The following is a 22,200-nucleotide window of genomic DNA, read 5'->3' on the forward strand; positions in this document are numbered from 1 at the left end:
CTGTTAGCCCCTACAGAGGTTGAGGTAAGAAGAGACCAAAGATGGTTGGTGTTATTATTTTCAAGACCCAAACCCCTGAATGGTAAAAATAAACTTTATTTTTATATTATTGTATCCTTTCTCATGTCAAGCTTAAAATGTCACAGTATAGAACTACAGTGACAGTTTTCAAACAATCATTGCTGAAATGTTCCATGTTTGTTTATTCACTCTCTTCTTTCTTTCCCAAGTCACTTTTAGCCTTTTGACTGCATCTGTTGTGTTTCAAGACTGCAGAAGAACTAAAATGCCTGTGCTTGGATTTTACCTGTTTGAGGAGGTGAGGAATTCTGTGCTTGCCTGTGGAACAGAAACTACCCTGTGCTCACTTTGCACCTCTCATTGGAATAAAACAATAGGTTACAAAGATTAAGCTGTTTCTTCTCGCTGTATGGCAGGCAGGAAAACTACATATTATCCTCACTTACATATATGTAGAACTGATTTCTGCTATATATTGCTATATATTGTGGTGCTGACCTTGGTACGTCATTCACTGTGACAGAGTCAGCAGGAATGGTGTTGAAAACAGCAACCTCTTCTTTCTCTGCCTGAACTGCTGATTGGCACGCTCAGTAGCATTGGCAGCTATTGCTTTGGGTACCACTCTGTTACATTTGTTGGTATGAAAAGAGTAAAGTTGAATGTTTCCAGCAATGGTACAGACAGAACATTCTACAACCTCCTCTTCAGAGAAAAGATAAAGCAGTCTGTTTTGGAAAAAATAATTGTCTCATTACATGTACAAACAGTTACACATTACATGTAAAACTGGTATGCAGAGTTGGATTGCAATGGATTAGCTAAGGCATAAAGGAGTAGTCAGTTTCCTCTGCATGTCTTGGCCTGCCAGACTATGAGTTTGACAGGAGTATCTAGGCTGTGTCATGCTGTGCACTGTCTTGCCCATTGTCATGCCTTGGGCAGTAGCTGCTAATGTGATGTCTAAGGAAAGAACAAATGTAATAAGGCACACTGGCACTAATCCTTCCCACATGTACTCTCCTGTCCTTAGAGTTACCTGAAGTTTTGGATCAACTACACGTAGCAGTCTGCACAGCCTATGTAAGGATGTGTCCTTAGGCAGCCTTTGGGACTGAGTGCCTGTAAACAAGTATGGAGAAGCACGTACCTGTGGCAGTTTATACGGGTGCTGCAGCCCTGAGAAGTCAGCCGGCTCCTCAGCTCTGCTCTTAAAGTGAGGGCTTCAACCAGGTAAAGTGCTGCGCCCTTATCTAACCCCTTCAGCGTATGCACAAGTGGCTGGGCATTGATCTATCCCACAGCAGAGAGACCTGAATGTGTGAAATCAATGTACTGAGACATCCTACAGCACACAGGATATGAACGCATGGGAAAGGCAAGTAAAAGGCAATGGCAACGGGTCCCAACCTGCATTCCTTCTGGAGCTGGTGACTGTGCTCCGAAGGGATGAGAGGAGAAAGGGTACCTTATTGCATTCTTAATTCACTGTATCTACATCTTTCTCCTTCGTGGACACGGCTGGTCAAAAGGCAAAGGCTGTGTTCCCATGGTAGTCTAAACCAGGCAGCAGCGCTGCGGAACAAACTCACCGAGCTGGCAGGCTAGCCCCTCACCGCAGCACTCCCCGTACACGCAGAGCCGTGCCGAGCCCTGCCCGAGGGACAACACCGCCCCTACTCGCCTGCACCCACACCTCCGCCACACGCACAGACTCGCCCCACTCCCCCCCGCCCGCACCTCCCGCCTCACACGGGCCCGCGCCGCCGCCAGGGCGCATGCGCGAGTCCGCTGAGCCAATGAGGCTGGCGGGGGCGGGGCCACGCCATTCGGGCCGGGCTGGCGGAGGGGACGCGCTGCAGCCGCGATGGTCTCCTGGATGATCTCTCGGGCCGTGGTGTGAGTGCCGGGCTGCGGGGACCGGCTGTGGCGGAGGGAGCGGATTGTCGGCCGGTCGTGGGCGGGCCCGGGGCTTCCTCCGGCGGGGCTGGGCCGAGGGTGGTGGGAGGGAGGCGCCTTTCCCCCCTTAACTCGTTCTCCCCTTCCCCCGTCCCTCTCAGTTGGGCGCCTTGGCCCCGTTGGGCGGCCGTCGAGCCGCTGTTGGACCGCGGGACACAGAGTGGCTGGTTTCGGCACTCCCGCCGCAGGTGGGGCGGCTTCCTCCGGTGCGGTGGGGGGAGCGGGCGCCTGAGCCGAAGTGCTGAGGTTCTGCGTCAGCCCACGGCTTAGAAGTGCTGTGTTTAAATAAACTAGTCCTCCTTTAGGAGTTTAATGAGGAGCAACCTATTCCCTTCCCTCTTCCTCCTCTCTCCCCTCCCCGGACCCCCGAAATGGGCGAGGTAGTGGGCTCTGGTTCTGCTCGAGAGTGACACTTAGACTTACCTGGCAGCGGTTGAGCTGTCTGGTGCCTCAGAAGGTCGTTTCGCTCCTGGAAGTGCCCACAGAACCAGCACCGGGCTCCCAGAGAGCGTAGGTTGTCCTGGTCACACCTTGTGTCTTGCTATAAGGGCATGTTTCCTAGGGCTGTAGAGGCAAGAAGCTTAGGCTTCTGGTGCCTGTCACATAAATAGTGAGTATTGCTTGTAAATTGATTCACGTGAACCTATAAAATCTGTTTGGTAACTGTTTTTCTGTTTAACTTGTGCCAGAGCTGAAAGGGCTAGGAGAACAGTGGGGAAATGGGTGTCTATGGTGAGTATAGGTCATCAGGTAGACTGACAGTGTTACTGTGTACTGGTCTTTGTAAAGCTGAGTTTTTAACACCCAAAGGGGCAAACTTCCTTAGATGAGAAGTACCATCTTATGTGTTGTCCAAGTTTTATTAGAGAAAAGGTAAACTCCAGTGCAGCCTCTAATCTTTTTCTTATGCATTGTACTGTTTGTTCATGAAACTGATGGGTTATTTTGCTCATTTAAATAATATTCCCCAATAAATGTTGAGTAATATTTGAGCAGCTGAGTCTTCCTTGTGCTCCTTGCTGAGTAACTTTGTGACTGTGGGGGCCCCACTGCTTATTGGGTTGCTGGAGCAGAGGTTTGCTGTGTGTGACTTTTTGCTAGGCAAATGAAGTGAATCTGCTCACAAAGCAGTCCAACAAATATCTGAATTAGTGCAAAGTATGGAGCAGAACTGTATGATCCAAAGCAGGGCCTAATAGGGTTTCCCTGTTCTATTGGGACAAACATTCCTCTTAAGCTGTCTGGTGTAATTTCATCTGAAAACTTTGTTGTCAGGAAGCGTTCTTATACTGTCACATACATTTTCCTTCTGTAATTTAGCTACCTACATAAGTAGCAGTCACTGTCCCTCTCCCTGCCCTCTCTGAGATTTGTCAGATAGTTGAAACTTGTTAATAGAGCATCATGTTCCAGGATTGGCAAAGCATGATATTGGTTTGGAAGAGAGAAGCTGTGAGAAGAATTGCTGTTGGTGCACTTTGTCAGTGTGGTCTTCCCATGGCCAGTACACAAGCATTGCAGGGAAGAAGCATACACTGACTTTGTGTATATCAAATGTAGCTGCTGAACCTGTTTCTGCTTTGTTACGTAAAAGCACCAGCCAGAGAGTTTTTATTTTAACAACTTAGCCTGTGTTGATTCTAAGGATGACACCAGCCATGCCAAGTTATGACTGTATTCTAGTGAAGTTAGTTACTTTTCCCCTGAAATGGGTTGCTAAGGGTTGTACTTGAATTTTGAGGATTAAATCCTCTGTGGGCCTAAATCAATAGACAGGGAATGAAGAGAATAGCTACTGCTATCCCTGGGTTCACTGCAAGAGGCAATAAAGGACAATGTACTGTGCAGTTCTATGTAGTTTGGTTTTCTGGTTGCTCTTGGTCAGTCATTTGTGTGTCCTAATTATTTTTGCTAAGAAAGGAGTCCTTAATATTATTTCTAAATCTTTTCCACCTTTTTGTGTCCTTGTTTCGTAGCTGTGGGACTTAACTAGTTTGCCAGTGTTCAGCTTCCCAGGAAGGGGAAAGTGTTCAGTGAGAACTTAGATAGGTTTGAGGCTATTGTTTAACTTTGCTTAATGGTGCAAAATTCACGTGAAAAAGGAAGGTGGGAAGTAGCACAGAAATAGCTGTGGTGTGATATAAGAGATTTTAATTTCAGTGGTTTTGAGGCTGTCCTCCTTGACCCTTCTCTTAGTGTCCACTATGTAATCTTCCTCAATTTGATCCGTTTTTCTTCCTGGTCTCTTTCTAGACGTACCTGTTCCAGTGGCTTTGTTTCTCTAACTTGTTTGTCATGAGTTCAGAAGGCATGTACTACCTTTTCCTTAAAGACCACAAGAAAGATAGAAGTATTTTTAATCACCATGTAGCTGCTGAGACCTGGGGTTGTCTCTTATGTAGTCTTATAGTTTAGGTGTGGCGAGTCCTGTTGTATAGGAGAGTGAGGGATATCCTACATTGTCCATAGCAAGTCCACGAATCCCTGTTGGGCAGCCAGCAGGAATACTTATTGTCTAGACTGGAAGCAGCAGCAGTTGTTCAGGCTGCAGCAGAATTCTCTCCTGACTAACCTAGTAATTTTCAGGGCAAAAAGAGCAGCAAAATATGAATTTGTAAGTGTGCCACAGTGCCCTCTGCTGACTTTTGATTTGAGGGATTTGTTCTGACATGCATGTCCGAGGCAAACTTGACTTCTGATTCAGTTTGAGAGCTTGCAATTTGAGGTTAATCAACTCCCCTAGAACAGTTTGGGTAAAGCTCTAAGGAACTAGGTAATGGAACTAGTAGAGAATTACAGTTCTTAATTGCATTGAATTGTCTCAGAGTAATGCACGGGAAACAGAGAGTTGTTCAAATTCACTGTTCCCCATAATAATCTTGGGCAGAACTTCATCTTAATGATTCCCTCCCCCCTCCCCCCTTTTGTTTATAGATGCTATTATACTTGGGCATCTAAACATGTGAAATACCTTGTACTAATTGCATGTCTTGTTTTGGTCAAGAAGCAGGAGACTTGAAGCACATAATTAAAACATCTTTTTATTTTAAAGCTTTGTGTGTATGGGGTGCTGTTGCAGTAAGTATGGGTTGTTACTAACTTTAGAACACACTGGCTATTGCAGCAATTCTCAGAATGATTACTGCAAGGTTTTTCATTTCTTCGCTTCCAAAACCAACAAACAGATAGTGATTTCTCTCAGAGGCTCAGAAAGCTTCTCAAAATGGTATAGCTTCTCTAGTTCTTAGTTTTTAACAATGGGAATAGCTTTTTAAAACCTTGTGCTTCCCATCTTGGTAACTTCTAATAGAGCCTTTGCCTGACTTCTGGTCTGCTTTGATTACTCGTTCTTATCATTTGTGAGGTCTGAGCAATTGTGTACATGTCAGTTGCTGAGGCAGTATTTAATAGTAAACATGCTGAGTACTTGTCAGTCACAGCCTGGTATGGATGAGATCAGACTATCCTCTTGTGCCAAGCAAAGATGTGAAGCATCCTAAATACAAAGTAGATGGCCATTTTGTTCTTGCAATCTGTTAAAGCAGACTGTCTGCTGTAATCTGTTAGCTTTTATATTTTCTGTCCTCACTTAAAAATGAAAGTTCCCCCATCTGTGTTGGTTTGTAACACTTGCTTAACCCTCGTGTTTATGTATGTTGGGTTTTTTTCCAGTAAAGTTGGTCAGTGGTCATGACTGGTGGAAGGCAGAGTTGTAAATGGTCCACAGGAAGTTGTATTTGTCTTGGGTACTAGTAGTTACTTTTCTGTCTGCTTGTACATATAATGCCTGCCTTCCCCACCTCCATTTTAGAGCCTTGCAAGGAGCAAAAGATGTACAAGTTAAAGATTTAGCAAGTGTTGCTTGGTTCTAATATTAGTTTGTAACTGTAACTGCAATAAGTGAGTCAAAGACTGAGGCACACAGGAGGTGACCTGAAGGTAGGTAGTAGTGTTAGTCTCTTTAGATTGGAGCTGTTTCTTTCATAGTAGTTTCCAAGGCATCTTCTTACTCTACTTTTAATACCTCGAATATTGTTGTTCAACCATTTCCAGATGTCCAGCTGCTGCTAGAATTACTAGAAATCTGAGAATAGGTGGCTGAAGCCATAGCTTCAGTACTGATTGGATTGTCATCAGGAGTATCTGGCTTAGTGTGGTGGTGATGTTTTATGTAACTGTCTATGCTTTGATTGTAAACCTGGATTGGGTCTTGCTCTTGGAATACAGATATTTTAGTTAGAAAAAGTAAGTACAGAAACACCCTCGTGTTTGCTAATCAATATGCTGTCTTGAAACACGCATAATTTATCAGATGAAATTAAATAACAATACCACCACATGCTGCATGGATGGAGTAGCTATATACAACCTTATCTTCAAGTCAGAAGGACCATTTGTGGGAGAGTTTGACTGTTTGCAGCCTGCTCTTCTCCTGGCAGGATGGTTCCAGCTGAAGTACGAAGGATGTCATATGCTGCTGGATGCTGAATGCTTGCTGGTATCCTTCCAGTTTAAAGGCCCATAAATTGCTGCTGCATCTGTGAGGGAAAAGGAGTTGCTGTTATAGTGTGAATGACCGAGATGGATAGATGTGCTGAAATGTCTGTCTTACCGCAGAACTGCAAAGATTCAGTCACCATGTATCAGTTATCCTTGGCACTTCATACTATGCTTAAACAGATATGGCTCATTTGTTTCTGGGATTGGCTATCCTGCCCTTCACTCTGCCGTATGCTGTCCTCATTCCATTTTTCAGAGGGTCCAAAGGTTGTGTCTGTTTTTTTTTGTCAACCCAAATGAAAATTAGCATGCTTGAAAGCAGTCAGTCTTTTGCTTGTTGCAGTGAACTGTGTCAGCTCATGTAGTTGCTAGGTAAGTGTGTGTTGAGAATGAAAAGTTGCAGGACAAAACCAGCATTGTTTCTGACATCAGCGTATTACCAGACTGGTTAACGTGTGCTCTGAAACCATATACTTCACATGCACATTGCTGCTTATTCTTTTTTGTGGTGAAACTAGTTCCAGTAATAATGGTGCAGCTGTTGTAAGCTCTTCTAACCAAACAAGGTGTCAGATTTTTTTAAAGGGTCCTAAAGTTTATAGGCTGAAATCTGTGAGCATATGTAAATCTAGGGATTAAGTGTATTGTCTGTGTGAAAGTTTAAAAACATTTACATAATTGAGCAGTGAAATCATCAGAGCACTTCTGTCCAGTAGTGCAGCTTCTCAGTCAGTCCTAATATGTACAGCAAAAAGGGTCTGCTCTCTAAACTTGATTGGTAATACCTATTCTGTAAGTTAGTGCAGTGCAAAATGACTGGCTCTGACAAATTGTTAGGAGTAGGTGTCTCCGCTGCCTGCCTAGCACACTGTTTTTGTAACGTAATGTTCACTATGCAGTCTAGCTACTCTTTTCTCTCTTGTGTTTTGGGATAGTGTAGATTCAGAGCATGCGTGGTCAGTGTTCACAGCCCATGACAAGCGGGTGGACTAAAGCTTGCTCGAAACAGATGGAGCACAACTAGAGGCATACTGTGGAGTCTGACATTCTTTCTTAATGATCTTGGCATATACTCTGTTACAAAACGTGCTGAAATCCACATCTGTGTCCTATGTATTGTAGATAAAGAAATACCAAAACCTTCATGGTCTGGCACTAAAGGATGTTTCTAATTAAAGCAGACAACCTCCACTCTTGCAAGTCCAACAAACCAATGTCTGCTTCAACTGAACATATTTTAGGCTCTTGAGCCTTTCTGCAATTTAAATGGAATGGCTTGTCTTCCCTGGTTATTTTGTATGTAGAGCCAACTCCTACATACAAACATGTAAGGCTGAGGAAGATCCAAAGCCAAATTCTGATATATTAAAAAAAAAAGTTGTTTTGGCTCAATAACTTTTAATCCTTGCTAAGAAATTATTGAAAAATATATGTAAAACCATGTCTGGCAGAAAGTTTTGGTGCTTCATGTGTAAAGAAGTTTTCTCTAACCTTTTTGAACCTTTTTATTCTGCTTTGGAAATTTTGGAATTTCAAATCCTATACTAGTATATAAAAGTATTAGGTTTTTAGAGAAGAAAATATTACAGCTGAAAACAATATGATCTCTCTGTTGTGAATCTTTCAAATTTTAAAGACCCACCAGAACAGATTCTCGCAATTTACTGCTGAATGAATGAGATGAGGTACGTAGTCTAGATAGGAAAGATATTGCAAGGTTTTTGGTAATCAGTCTGACTTCAAACATAATGGGTCATGATGGCACTGAAGAAGCAATCTGATAAGATGCTTTTGGACATACAGGAAAATAAAACATTCCATTGTGGCTGATGCTGTATTGAGCCTTTGTCAGCTGTCACTGTCACTTTCTGGTTCCATGTTTCACTGACAAAATAATAGGGCATTAATTCTGTTTCTGTTGTGTCTGACAGCTAGTCTGCAAGCATTGACATGGAAGTGGGTTTAACTAGATGAATGCTTTACCTGTGTTTATCATCTTTGAAATATTGCTCACATATCCTGAAGACAGTTGGAACTTGTATTTGGTGTTGAAAACTAAGTGCAGTTTCTTTGAAAAGCCTTTAACCCAGCATTTAAATGCAAGGATTCACAAAGCAGTATTTTTCCTGAAGTGCAGAATCTGGCATAATGCTTTATTATTTTCTGCTAATAAAGCTGTTGGAACTTGCAGTGGTCCAAGGGGAAAATCAGAGAACAGTTTGTGCTTGTGCCTTCCTACCACTTTCTGGTTATGTTATTTCCTCCCCCACCCAGTTTTATAGCTCACTGATCAGAGCCGTGGAGGGTGAGGAAAGTGGTCACTGGGTTAGAGATATCTTGATTAGTTTTGATAGTATAGTAACATTATCTTAAACAGTTACAATAAAAAAAGGTTATTTGGCTTTGTGCTCTTGTTCACTTTTGTCTGCTAATCTTTTTCCTCAGACTAGAGCTTTGTTCTGGAACGCATGGTTTCCTTTATGTCTCAGAGAATGTCTAGGTGAAGTGTGTTTACTATTAGACTTTCAGAAGTCAGAAGATGCTGACCTATTCGCATTTTCCAGCAGCCAACAGCTGAAAGTTTACTTGAAGACAATATACCCTCAGAAACATAAAATACACATTCATTTAACATGTGTATTTGTCAGTCATTAGTTTGCCATATATGCAGTATAAGCAGTGTTTGGTTTACTGTTCTACATATAGAACTTTGGGTTTTTTTCTTGAATAAAATGTAACCTTGAATGCTTGAGACAAAATGGATTTTACGTTTGTGTAAAGAGGGTAATGCGAATCAGCAAATTACCTTTCACCTTTTTGGAAAAGCACATATTTGCTCTGTATTTTCTGGTTTCTTAGCCTGTTTGCATATTACCAATAAAATGTAGTTGTTTTAACAGTATTATCTCAAAAATGAACTTTTGTTTAATTAATATAGCGTGCATTATATGTATTTAAGAACCAAACCTACCTCTCAAACTAGTGCGAAATAAAAGCCAGTAAATGATTTGGGTTCAGAAGGGAGGAAATGGCAGTATTTTTTAGCATGGTATTTTTGACATTAAGGTTAAGTTACTAGTACAACTATATGAATAAGTTTGGTAGAGATTTAGCGTTTTGTCAGTTCCTGACTTGGTGTCTAACAGCATATTCACAGAGTTCTCTATGTACTGATTATAGTTGAGGAAACTTGTATGATTCAGAATCACAAGTCCAGATGTTATCTCAGTGGTATCTGCTAATTATGAATTTCATAGAAGAAGTGTTTTCCTGTGTACAAGTTTGTTTTCTGAATGCTCAAAAAGAGGCTTCAGAAGTACTTTTCTGGGTCATAAGAGTTAACAGAATTGGAAATCATGATCTTCAAGGCAAAACCTGAGATGCAAATAACTTGTGATGGTCAAAACAAGAAACCCTGTTGTCTGGGGAAGAGGTAATACAAGCTAATTTTTACTTAGAGTTGGTGTTGTGTGGTTACACTCTTATTCTTTGCTCAAATTCGTGTGAATCTGTAGCATTTTTGGGGGAGTGCAAGACCTTGAGGCTGGTCTGCAGCAACACCTTGAACTTCTAGGATTTGCAGGCATTAAGTAGGAGCTTTCCAGGCCTTCAGCTTAAGACCTTTCCTTTTCTCTCTAAAACCAGCTAGCTAGAGCAATATTCCAGTGTGGCCTGCAGCGGTGTTGTAGGTTTTTTAATTTAAAAATAAAATGCAACTCACATGATGAATGTATGGTTACATGCAGTGTGGTTTGTCTTTCACTTACAAATGGCACAAAAATAAAATGTGGTTTTTCTTGGAACAAGCAGAAGTGATTCTTAGTTGGGACCACTCCTATTTAAATGTTAGTTTTCTATAGCTAGTTATTTTGATGTTGATGTGCTCCAAGAATGTTGAGGGAAGATGCTCTCTTAGACCAGCAAATGATGGCATGATTGTGGGTTTTAACTTGTGACTTGATCTGGGAGACCAGATCTGCTGGAGGCCGGTGGAGCTGGTCTGGCAATGAAGGGGAAAAGCGGTTTTGGTAGGAGGCTTGCCAGGCTGGTCAAGAAGGCTTCAAACTAGATGTGTTGGGGAAGGGGGGCATAATTCCATCCCAGCACTCCCAGTCAGTTTGCCAGCACCTATAATAAATGCTTGGAGCAATGTAGAGATCTTCCAGCCACTCCAGCTAATGAGCTGGCTTCATTTGGAGCTCGGTTCAGATGCCTCTATACAAATGCCTGTAGCATGGGGAACAAACCAGAGGAGTAGAAGTAGAGATGTGTGCATGTCTACGGGGCTATGATATAATAGGCATCACAGAAACATGGTGGGATGGCTCATTTGACTGGAGTGTTGGAAGGGAAGGTTACAGGCTTTTTAGAAAAGACAGGCCCGGCAGGTGGATAAGGAGACTTGCTATTTATGTTAGGGATAGGCTGGAGAGTATGGAGAGTATGGAAGGGCTAAAGGAAGAACAGTGATGTGAGACATTACTGTGGGGATCTGTTACAGACCGCCTGATCAAGAGGAACCTGTGGATGAAGCGCTCTACAGACAAATAGGAAAAGCCTCACACTCACAGGCCCTTGTTCTCATGGGGGACTTCAACCACCCTGACATCTGTTGGAGGGACAGTACAGGCCGGCACAAGCAATCCAGGAGGTTCCCCGATTGTGTGGAAGACAACTTCGTTCTGCAAGCAATAGAGGAGCTGACAAGGAGAGGTGCCCTGCTTGACCTCGTGCTCACCAACAGGGAAGGGCTGGTTGGAAATGTGATGCTCCAGGGAAGTCTTGGATGGCGTGATCACGAGATGGTTGAATTAGAGGTCCTCAGGACAGTGAGAAGAGTGTGCAGCAAGTTCACTGCCCTGGACTGCAAGAGAGCAGATTGGCCTCTTCAGGAACCTGCTTAGCAAGGTTCCATGGGATATAGCCCTAGAGGGCAGGGGGGCCCAAGACTCTTGGTTAATATTCAAGGATCACCTGCTATAAGCTCAGGAGTGTTGCATCCCAACTAGAAGGAAGTGCAGCAGGAAGGTCAGGAGACCTCCTTGGATGGATAAGGAGCTGCTGAGGAAACTTCAAAGGAAAAAAGAGGCTTATGAAAGCAAGGACAGGCTGCTTGGGAAGAATACAGGGATGTTGTCTGGGAAGCTAGGGACCAGGTTAGGAAAGCTAAGGCCCAGTTAGAATTAAACTTGGCTAGGGATGTTAAAGATAATAGGAAGGGAATCTGTAGGTACATTGCAAATAAAAGATTTAGGGACAATGCAGGTCCTCTCCAGAAGCTATCAGTAGAACTGGTTGCCCTGGATTTGGAGAAGGCTGAAGTTCTTAATAACTTCTTTGCCTCGGTTTTCACTGGCAAAGCCTCTGACCACACCACCCAAGTCTTGGAAGGCAGACACAGGGACTGTGAGAATGAAGACTTCGGGCCCACTGTAGGAGAGGATCTGGTTCCAGACCATCTTAAGAACCTGAATGTGCACAAGTCCATGGGACCTGATGAAATCCATCCACGGGTCCTGAAGGAGCTGGCAAATGAAGTTGCAAAGCCACTGGCCATCACATTTGAAAAATCATGGCAGGCAGGCGAAGTTCCCAATGACTGGAAAAAGGGAAATATAACCCCCATTTTCAAGAAGGGGAAAATGGATGACCCAGGGAATTACAGACCAGTCAGTCTCACCTCTGTGCCTGGCAAAATCTTGGAGCAGATTCTCTTGGAAGGCACGCTAAGGCACATGAAAAACAACAAGGTGCTTGGTGACAGCCAGCATGGCTTCACTAAGGGGAAATCCTGCCTGACCAATTTGGTGGCCTTCTATGATGGGGCTACGGAACTGATGGACAGGGGCAGAGCAGTGGGTGTCATCTACCTGGACTTGTGCAAAACCTTCAACACTGTCCCACATGACATCCTTGTCTCTAAATTGGAGAGACATCAGTTTGATAGGTGGACCACTCGGTGGATAAAGAACTGGCTGGATGGACACATGAAAAAAGTTGTGGTCAATGGCTCAATGTCCAGCTAGAGACCAGTAACGAGTGGTGTCCCTCAGGGATCAGTGTTGGGACCGGTCTTATTCAGCATCTTTGTCAGTGACATGGACAGTGGGATTGAATGTGCCCTCAGCAACTTTGCCGATGACACCAAGCTGTGTGGTTCGGTTGATATGCTGGAGGGAAGGAATGCCATTCAGAGGGACCTTGACATGCTTGTGAGGTGGGCTGATGCCAACCTCATGAAGTTTAACCATGACAAGTGCAAGGTCCTACACCTGGGTCGGAGCAATCTCAGGCACAGCTACAGGTTGGGCAGAGAAGAGATTCAGAGCAGCTCTGTGGAGAAGGACTTGGGGGTGTTGGTTGATAAGAAAATGAGCATGAGCCAGCTTCAGTGTGCACTCGCAGTCCAGAAAGCCGAGTGTATCCTGGGCTGCATCAAAGGAGCGTGACCGGCAGGTCGAAGGAGGTGATCCTGCCCCTCTACTCTGCTCTCATTAGACCTCACTTGGAGTATTGTGTTCAGTTCTGGTGTCCTCAACATAGAAAGGACATGGAACTGTTGGAACAAGTCCAGAGGAGGCCACGAGGATGATCAGGAGACTGGAGCACCTTCCATATGAAGACAGGCTGAGAAAGTTGGGGCTGTTCAGCCTGGAGAAGAGAAGGCTGCGTGGAGACCTCATAGCAGCCTTCCAGTATCTGCAGGGGGCCTGTAAGGATGCTGTGGAGGGACTCTTCGTTAGGGACTGTAGAGATAGGACAAAGGGTAATGGGTTTAAACTTAAACAGGGGGAGTTTAGATTGGATATAAGGAGGAAGTTGTTTAAGGGTGGTGAGGCACTGAATGTGTTGCCTGAGGAAATCGTGATTGCTCCATCCCTGGTGGTGTTCAAGGCCAGGCTGGACAGAGCCTTAGGTACCATGGTTTAGTGTGAGGTGTTCCTGCCCATGGCAGGGGTGTTGGAACTAGATGATCTTAAGGTCCTTTCCAACCCTAACTGTTCTGTTAGTCTGGATTCTCCAAAGTCTCTAGGAAATCAATGTAAGGTGAAAAAGCAAAGTTAAGAAAGTAAAAATACAAGTGGAAATCTCTTTTTGTTAACTATGTGGTATTCTGAAGTATTAGAGGGAATGGGTCTAGACTCTTAAGTGATGGCTGAGGCCAGGATGGGGAAACTCCAATGCAGTGGCTAAACTTAAAGTTACTTTCCAAAGCTGAAGAAAGCTTTAGGTTCCAGAAATGGTTGAGGATGAGCACAACTTTCTGGTCTTATTCAAAAATTGTTTTGAAGGTGCTAGACACAAAGCTAAGATTACTAAGTAGGTAAATGAAAAGGCTAGTAAGGTTTTACTTCAGTTTATCACAGCCAGGAAACTAAGTATCAAATACATTATATAACTTTAAACCTCATGACAAAATTAAGCACCTTGGATTTGTAATGTTCATGTTGCTCTTGTTCAGCACTTCACCTGCATTAAATTACTGGTGTCTTAGAAGCTCATCAGAAGTATCCTAAGTTGAGAGGATTGTGTTGCTCATGGAAACTCTGTGTGTAGAGGCTGTAGTACCTCTAATAATAATAAGCATAAAGAACTTTTTTCAAAACCAGGGAAGCTCTTAAATGTTATCCCCTGTCAATTACCTTTATTATGTAAACTCTTTTTAAGTGTAATCACCTAAAATGAAGTTTATATTATGTGATAGTTTCTTTAAACACCCATGGTAGGCTTCCATCTTTAAACTGAAAAAATAGTTGTGGTTCTAATTGTTTTCTTTTTCACCTGCTCCATGGAGTAAGCTCATTCTTGCAGGTACTAAATACAAATAGAAAATATCTGCTGAAACCTAGGGTTGGTTTGTGTGTTTTTATTTTATTTTTTTTCAAATGGAAACTAACAAATTAGTCAGTTTGTCTCTCCTGGAATGTTTATTCCAGCTGTTAGTCCTTGGTGATCGTTAAAAGAAAAGCACATATGATTTTCATTGAACAGTCATGCTGGGTTCTTTCAAGAGCTGTGTCAATTCTCAGTGTTCAGTTGTGGTCCTGCCTGATGCCACAGGTGTCTGCTGTGAGGCCACAAGTATCTTGCTTCCAGTGGTAAATGGTCATAGCAATGGGTGAAATCAGGGACTGTTTAAGGTAATGTGAAAGAAGATAACTTACTTATGCTAAGCGTGAGCAGTTTACTTCTGGAAGTAGCCTGGAAATACTTCTCCAGCAGGGATGAACATCTGTGATTGAGCTTGAGCTAAGAGCTAGGCAAAATATTAGAGTTCCCTAATAAGGGTTACTCTGTATTGAAAGCCTTCAGTGTTTGCTCTATGTCACGTGGAAGTGTTAGAGATGCGTTCTGTTTCAGTTCCTCTGTGGGGGTGCTGGAACTTAGGAGCTCACCTGCTGACTGTTCCACACACGTGGTTAAGCTTAGTAAGTCTGTAAACAGGAAATGGTACTGGGATAGTCAGAATGCTATTATAGTAGTTGTCAGACATGTATGTTAAAATAAATTAATGAATAGATAGGCATGCAAAGAAGTGACTAAGAGTTTTATAACAATTTTTATTCCTACTAGATTTTCTATTTTGCTTTTCTGTACTAGCTTTTTGGATTTTTCTGTACTACTGGGTTTGTTGGGCCTTTTGACTGTACATTTTTAACAAGATTTAAGAGCTGTTGTTTGATTTTGTTAATTTTTTTTTAAATGACATAGTGATGGCTTATACCCTTCTGTTAAAATATGTAACCAATCCAGCAGCACAAGAAAAGTTGGTCAGTGCTGAACATGAGGTTTGTACCCCATCTTTAGACATAGACAGATTTTTCTGGTGGGCTTGATGTGCAGTAGTTTCTCTCCAGGCCTTTTTGCACTGTATGTGATCTACACATGAAAAGAGTTGTTTCACAGAGTTTTTGCACCAATAATGACTTGTAACTCTCTGAGAAGAGAGTGAGTAGGAGAGCTGTGTTGTTAGAGCACTGATATAGGTTGTCCTTGTGAAGAGCAGTTTCTAGGCTGACTTGTTAGAGAGTGTAGCCTGAATTTTTCTTCAGGAGTTGTTTTTTGGCAGTACCTTGTTCCGGACTGCCGCAGGCCGCTGAAAGAAGGCTGTTACGACGTGCATGCAGGAGGCTTGATACTGGAAGAGTGGAACCCAAGGTGGCTTGAGTTTGGTGTATATTGTTAACTGACTGAACTGGCCTAATAGTCTGCAAGACACATGTGGACTGTGAGCTGGAAATTCAAAGTTAATTCTCACTTGAAGAGGTAGCCTATCTAATTTGTATTTAGCTGTGGAGGTAACTGTTAGTTAAAGGTGCTCTCTGATCTTTAGTGTGTTATGTAGGGTTTTGTAGTAGCAGGTAGAATGAGTAACATGCAATGCAGAAAATGCCATGAAAGTTTCCAGTGCTTTCAGCTTTTTTTTTTTTTTTTTAACATATGGAGAAAACAAATGTGAATTCTTGGGAGGATGCATTTATAGGTGAATCCTGCTTGAGATAACAGTAGGAAATGAAAGTCTTAATTTTTAACTCAAAGAAATCTCTTTGTAGAGGAAAGGGCTAAAGGTTTGAATATTCTTTTGGCAACCAAATGTTATTTTCTCAGAGAGAAACTCAGTGAGCCTGTGTGAATAAGCTATCAATCTTACTGGTGTATCTTGCCTGTAAGTATGTCAGTACTTCCGCACAGATTTCAGTACACAGCATCCATTACAGAAGATAGTTGTTTCTAATTGTTTTGGTGTGCTCTTTATAGACTTCTTTCTAGGTTCAGCCAGGGCTATTTCTGTACTGACACAACTTGAAGAGTATCTGTCAACAGGTTCCCTATTCTGGAAGCGAAGTAGTATTCCATATATGCAAGTGGATAGGATACATGTAATGGAGCCTGAAGCTCAGCATTAGAAAAAAAGCTTAATTGTCTCTGATCAGACTGCTTGCAATTATTGTACTTAGGACTTATTAAATGTTTGTGACAGAGGAAAGTTCAGCTTTCTAGTGGGATTCGTAGGAAGGTCACTTTTCCCCTTAAAACTTTAAGGTGATTTTAATAAGTAATTACTTTTGGTTATTTTGTGCCTTGCAAGAATCTGGCAGTTGCTTTGGAGAATTCCAGCTTCCGAAGCTGAAAGGTTAATAGCCTTCTTGCTGTGTTCAAGAATGTGCTTTATTCAGATCTGTCAGAGCTTCTGGGTATATTCTTTAACTGTTAAGACGTCTTCTCTATGGCTTTTTGGGATATTCTGTATGTAAGAATGCTATGAAGATTTTAATGGACTTGTTTCTGATGGCATTCCTGCCTTCTGGTAACTGTAATCTGCTAAAGGAATTACTGAGTTTAAGCTTTGCTACTCTTAGCAGATATGTTCTTTTAGTGGGATTTATGTCCCCTGCTCCTTGCTCAAGGTGAGGGCTGGAAGAAAAAGTAGGATACAATTTGGTGTGAGGTTCAGGATCTTGTCTTCAGGCTCTCCTGTCTCTGTAATAGACTAGCATTTTGCTCTGAATGTATTTTTAAGTACTTGAATACATGTAGATTGTGGTTAGTGTTGTATAGTTTTATGGTAGCAAAAGGGAACTAAATTCGGTCAAGTGCTGGAGAGAAAAACTTCAGTTTTGTCTAGTGCCTTTCACGAAATTCAAGACAAAAATGGCAGGGTGAGGAGAATTTAAAGAATGTAAACCCCACAGGTTTAGATAAGAACAGATGAATAACTAAAGTACAGTATAATACTAGTAAGGATAAAGGGAATAACAAGGGGAAAAATACAAAACCAAAAGGGGGAAAGGCAAAAACAATAAAGCCAAGTGATGCACAATACAATTGCTCACTACCAGCTGACTGATACCCAGCCCAGCCTGAGTGGATATGAGTCCCTTCCAGATAACTCTCCCTAGTTGGGCATGGTGTGCTGTGGTATGGAATGCCCCTTTGGCTGGTTTGGGTCAGGTGTCCTGTCTGCTCTGTCCTGGCTTCTTGTGCCTCTCCTCACTGGCAGAGCATGATAGACTGAAAAGTCCGTGATCAGGGTAAGAGCTGCTTAACATACTTATGTTTTAGTTATTGCTATCAACAGTGTTCTCAGACTAAAGCCAAACCACAGCTTGCACCAGCTATTAGGAAGAAAAAAATAACTGTCCCAGTTGAAACAAGGGCATGCTGACAACATCAGGCTTAACTTCTGCATAGATACTGCAGTACATTTAAGGCTTTTATACCACAAACAGCTGTGAGTCATCTGTGTTACTTCTGATGTTTTCATGGTGGCTGACCAGCTTTTAGAAAAGCTTTTGTGTGTATATGGCAAGAATTGAAGATGCTCCTATCATAACTTGCAGTAAAGACTAGTATTGGAAAGGGGAACTGGGCATGGTCAGCGAAGTAAGGAAGTGTGTCAGATGTTGGTGTTTATATTCATTTTGTGGGCTTGAGGAGGATTCTTTTATTCTCCAGCCTGCCAAGTGCTATCACGTGGTACTTCAGGATGTAGGTACATATTTCCTCTGTAGATGCACGCATTAGCAGACGTCTCGCTCTCTACCAGTCTGTGCCAAGATGGTCTGTCTGTCAGTGGGTGGACAAATCAGTGTCATCTCTGCTGCCAAATTTGTTAAGGAAAGGGAGCTTAGCAGGGAGATACTTGTCTCTAAAGTATCTCTTACCGAACAGTGTTTGCTGAATGGCTTTTACTGCTAGGGAACACCTGTGGCCCTTGTCTTTCTGCATTTCAGAGGAACAAAAGAATAAAGTGCTAAATACTATTTCTTACTGCTTGGCAACTCTGGCAATGAGAACAGACTGAAGTCTTAAATGCACTGTTACTTTAATGGCTTAGTGTTTTGGGAGTCTGAAATCAAGTAGTCCTTTTGAAGATTTGGTGGCTTTCATTTGGTTTGGTTTTTTCCTTTTGGGTTTTTTTCTCCCTTTTTTTATCATTAGCTTTAGAGTTGTTGGCTGTCCAGGTTGAACACCCTCGGTGCCAGAGCAGGGTTTGTACAGGTGTCTGTTTTTTTTTCCAGTTGTCAGTCAAATAAAAACTCAGTTGCTTTGTTTCAAAAACCAGTTTCTCAAATAGTTGTGCACTATAAAGCTGTTTAAACTGTGAGACTGTAGATTATGTGATGATACAGGCAATAGGCTATGTTTGTTTCAATACAGCTATACAGATACACAAATACATTGTTTTATTCAGTTTTCAAGGCTTTTTGATTTATTTTTTTTCTGTCATTGCATTTTTGTTTTAATCTTCTGGTGTATTTGAGAAACATTTCTCTTTAAAGGAGCAAAATGTCTGTAGAGGAAGAGGCTGTACCAAAGCTGGAATGCTACATTAGTTACTGAGTACAGCTGAAAAAGTGAAATAGCTAGGCCTACAGCTGGCAGTGAAATTACATTGGCAAACAGTATTATTCATATATCTACTAGTAAAAGTGAGTGACATCACACTCAGCTGAAATCTGTTTCCATCTGTGGAAACTGGCCTTGTTTTTGTCTGCTACGTTAGTGCAGTGTGTAGATACCTAGTGTGAAATACAAACTGCACTTTTAAAAAGAACACTTTAAGCTTTTAAATTTGTCAATCCTTGGAATAATGGGCCATGTTGTACAGTTACATTAGAAATAGCAGAGGAGGGATGCTCTTATAATGTGTAGCAGTAGGTGTTGCTAACAACATTGAGATTTTTGATGCTACTATATGAACTACTATAAGATACTCCACTGTTGTAGCTTTCTATGTCAACGATACTGACTTGTGTCCAGGCTGCCTGCTCCTCTTCAGGCAGCTTCAGTGATGTCTCTTTTGCCTGTATGCTAATCCGTCCTGTATAGATTGAGCTTAAAAGTGAATTTGTTGACCTTCAGCTACACTCATGGGCTTTTCTACTGTTAAATTTCCTGGTAGCTTTAACTGAGGTTAGATGATTTTGCCCACGTGAAGGAGGTAATGATGTCAGACCTGGCAGCAGCATCATGTCACACTTCAAATCTGGCAGTTAGGAAGTAAAAACTTTTGGATACTGGTTCCTATTATTGCTGGTGAAATGTGTTGATGTTTTTCATATTAATACTGTCTAAGCACTTCTAGTGAGCAAGTGACATTTATCCCAACAGTTCTGTGTTACAGCAGTGTTGAACACTAATAAGTCATAAGTGCTAAAATAGGGATCATACTGACTCCTGATTTAACCAGTATTAAGTAACATAAAAATTAAACTACTTGTGGAGAACCAGATGCTTTGTATTTATCTTCTGCTAGCGTTCTCATTTAACTTGAAGTCATCTTAGCTTATTCTTGTGATTTATTTTTTTTTACTGTTACTGTAATACCCTTTCTGCTTGAGAATGACTTGTTTCCAAAGCAGTGTTCTCAAAATTCCATTCTGTCCAATTTCTTGTTTCTACCGGATTTGAGAGGGTGGCACATTCAGAGGATAAATTGCAGTTTAAATTTAAAAATACGGGGTTTTTTTTTCCCCCTTTCTCAGTAGAAGTGATGGCACCAGACATTGCAGCAAGTGGAAAAGTACAGACAAAAAATCTGTTAAGTGAAAGATTCAAACTATTTCTATATTGTATGCTTCATAGCAAGAGACTAACATGTGCAGGCCACTGGTAGCTATTTAAATAATTTTGGACTGTTTTTGACAATGTGGGGATGTGCATAGATGACCAGTAACTGCTGGCATGTAACTATGCCATCTGACAGCTGGTAGTGGTTATGGTGTTCAGGAGCCTCTTCTATATCTTTTTGTTGAACAGGTGAATTTGTTCCCTTTATGAAGTCATAACTTTATGAAGTTATTAGGATTATCAAGGCTTTCCTAATCTCTGATACTTAATGGTTATAATTTCAGCCAGGAGAACAGGGAAAGGTGAGAAGAGCTGTTAGAGATGATGGGTTACTGAGCAGGGTATTCCACAGGGCCAAAAAAAAACAACCAACCAACCAGAACAAGGGAAAAGCTGTTGTCTAAATAATTTTATTAATACAAAAAGTGTTTGGTCTAATGTTCCTTCTGTTTCCAGATCTGTTATTTGGGTGAAGTGAGGTTTCTAACCTGTATTGTCAGGCTATTTTCATAGTTGAGAATAAATCCATTTGGGGTTTTCTGACTATTGTTTTTCTTGACCTTAGGATGAAAGGTCTTTGGATTGTAGTAAGGCTGTATTTGGATAGGGTTCTACAGATTAGCTGAACTGGAATTCAAGTAGTCTGGACTCTTTCAGAAGGCATTTCAACACCTGAAACATGTAGGTAAACTTCACTGCAGTGGATAGTAGCTTGCCTATCCATAGCAGCTTCAGGATCCATCTTATGTAAACTCTAGTTTAGTGTAATTTGTGAAATTCTGAGCTTCCATATCCAGGTTTTAAATTGCTGCTGTGGTACACCAGTTATGCTTTTTCATATCAGTATTGTTTCAAGTAATCTGCAGTGCATTGTCCATCCTCACTACAGAGGAATCTTACCTTGTGGATGACTGCTTGAAGTGCCCTTTAGCTTCTCTGCTGCTATCAGCTGTTTAAACTCTGTTGTATGGGTAAAGACCCAAGTATGCAGAAATTGCAAATGTGTCCCAGAAGATAGTTCTCGTCTAGTCTTGTGTTGTAGAAGTGAATGCATCGTAGAAAAGAGCTATACATGATTAACTAGCTTTGACTCTTACTTATAATCAGGTACTGATTTGTTTATTGTCCTAAAATACAGCAAATTATTTTTCTTATAATCTTTTTTTATTCTTTAAAGGTAAGAAAATACATGTTTCAGTGTTTGGGGATTCTTCTGAAGTTGAATTTTAAAATCAGATAATGAGGAAAATATGAGGAAAACATACATATATTACACATTCAGGAGAGGATGAGGATGTAAATGTGAGGTTTTATGCATTTGACTGTGTCCATGTTTGAGCTTCTTAGTGCAAGAAAGCTATTAATTTATTTGAGGAAGTTCAGTGGAGGCCACCAAGATAGTCATAGCAGATGGCTTCTGAGGGGAGTCTGAATGAACTGGGCTTGTTCAGCCAGAAGAGAGAAGGGAGATTTGTTAACAATCTTATGCAGCTTTTTTGAGTTAACAAGAGTCAGGTACATTTTCTTGCTGTGCTACTCAGTCAAGAGAGACAGTGGTTATAAACTTCTGGTTCTGACTGGATATAATTGAAACTTTGCACTAGGAGGTTCATTAAGCATTGGAACAGGTTGCCCAGAGAGGATGTGAAATACTTCTTTGGAAATCTACAAGACCTGTGTGGCCAAACCCTTAAGTAGCCTGGTCCAAATCTGATGCTGACTTTTGCTTGAGCAGAAGATGGGAATGTATGACTTCACAAGGCCCTTTCAAACATAGAGGGCTCTGCAATTATGCTTCCATAATTTCATCCTCCTTCCTAACTTGTGGCATTTATAACTTAACATTAGTACCTCTGCCAGTATTCCCCTGCCCCTGCAACAGGCTTCCTCTCCTGTGTTTGTCTTGCACTCAAGATGGAGAAATGTCCTCTATGGTATCTGTGATGCTGAAGAAATTATCTCACCTTTGCTGTTAACAATTCCCTATGTTGGTTTGTTTTTTTTTCTCACTTGCGTATGTAAGTACATGGAGATGACTTTAGTACTCAAAATTGGTTTCCTACGAAGCAGAAAACTTGTACCTACATAGCAGAGTAGTGCTTGGAAAATTATATGTATCAAACCTATTAAATTCAGATCACATTG

The 22,200-nt window shown here is 41.7% G+C and overlaps 1 protein-coding gene across 1 annotated transcript in view; it reads left to right on the plus strand.

Annotated features, from left to right (window-relative positions):
* The first annotated feature begins 1,848 nt into the window (after positions 1-1,848).
* The window catches only part of REEP3 (receptor accessory protein 3), a 43,333-nt gene continuing 22,981 nt past the window's right edge, over positions 1,849-22,200 (plus strand). Inside the window, exon 1 of the mRNA XM_005153667.4 lies at positions 1,849-1,920. Coding sequence (XP_005153724.2) covers positions 1,889-1,920 — 32 coding nt within the window. The 5' untranslated portion in view covers positions 1,849-1,888. The remainder of the gene's footprint in view (positions 1,921-22,200) is intronic.

Source organism: Melopsittacus undulatus, chromosome 4 (assembly GCF_012275295.1).
Source record: "Melopsittacus undulatus isolate bMelUnd1 chromosome 4, bMelUnd1.mat.Z, whole genome shotgun sequence".
NCBI lineage: Eukaryota > Metazoa > Chordata > Aves > Psittaciformes > Psittaculidae > Melopsittacus > Melopsittacus undulatus.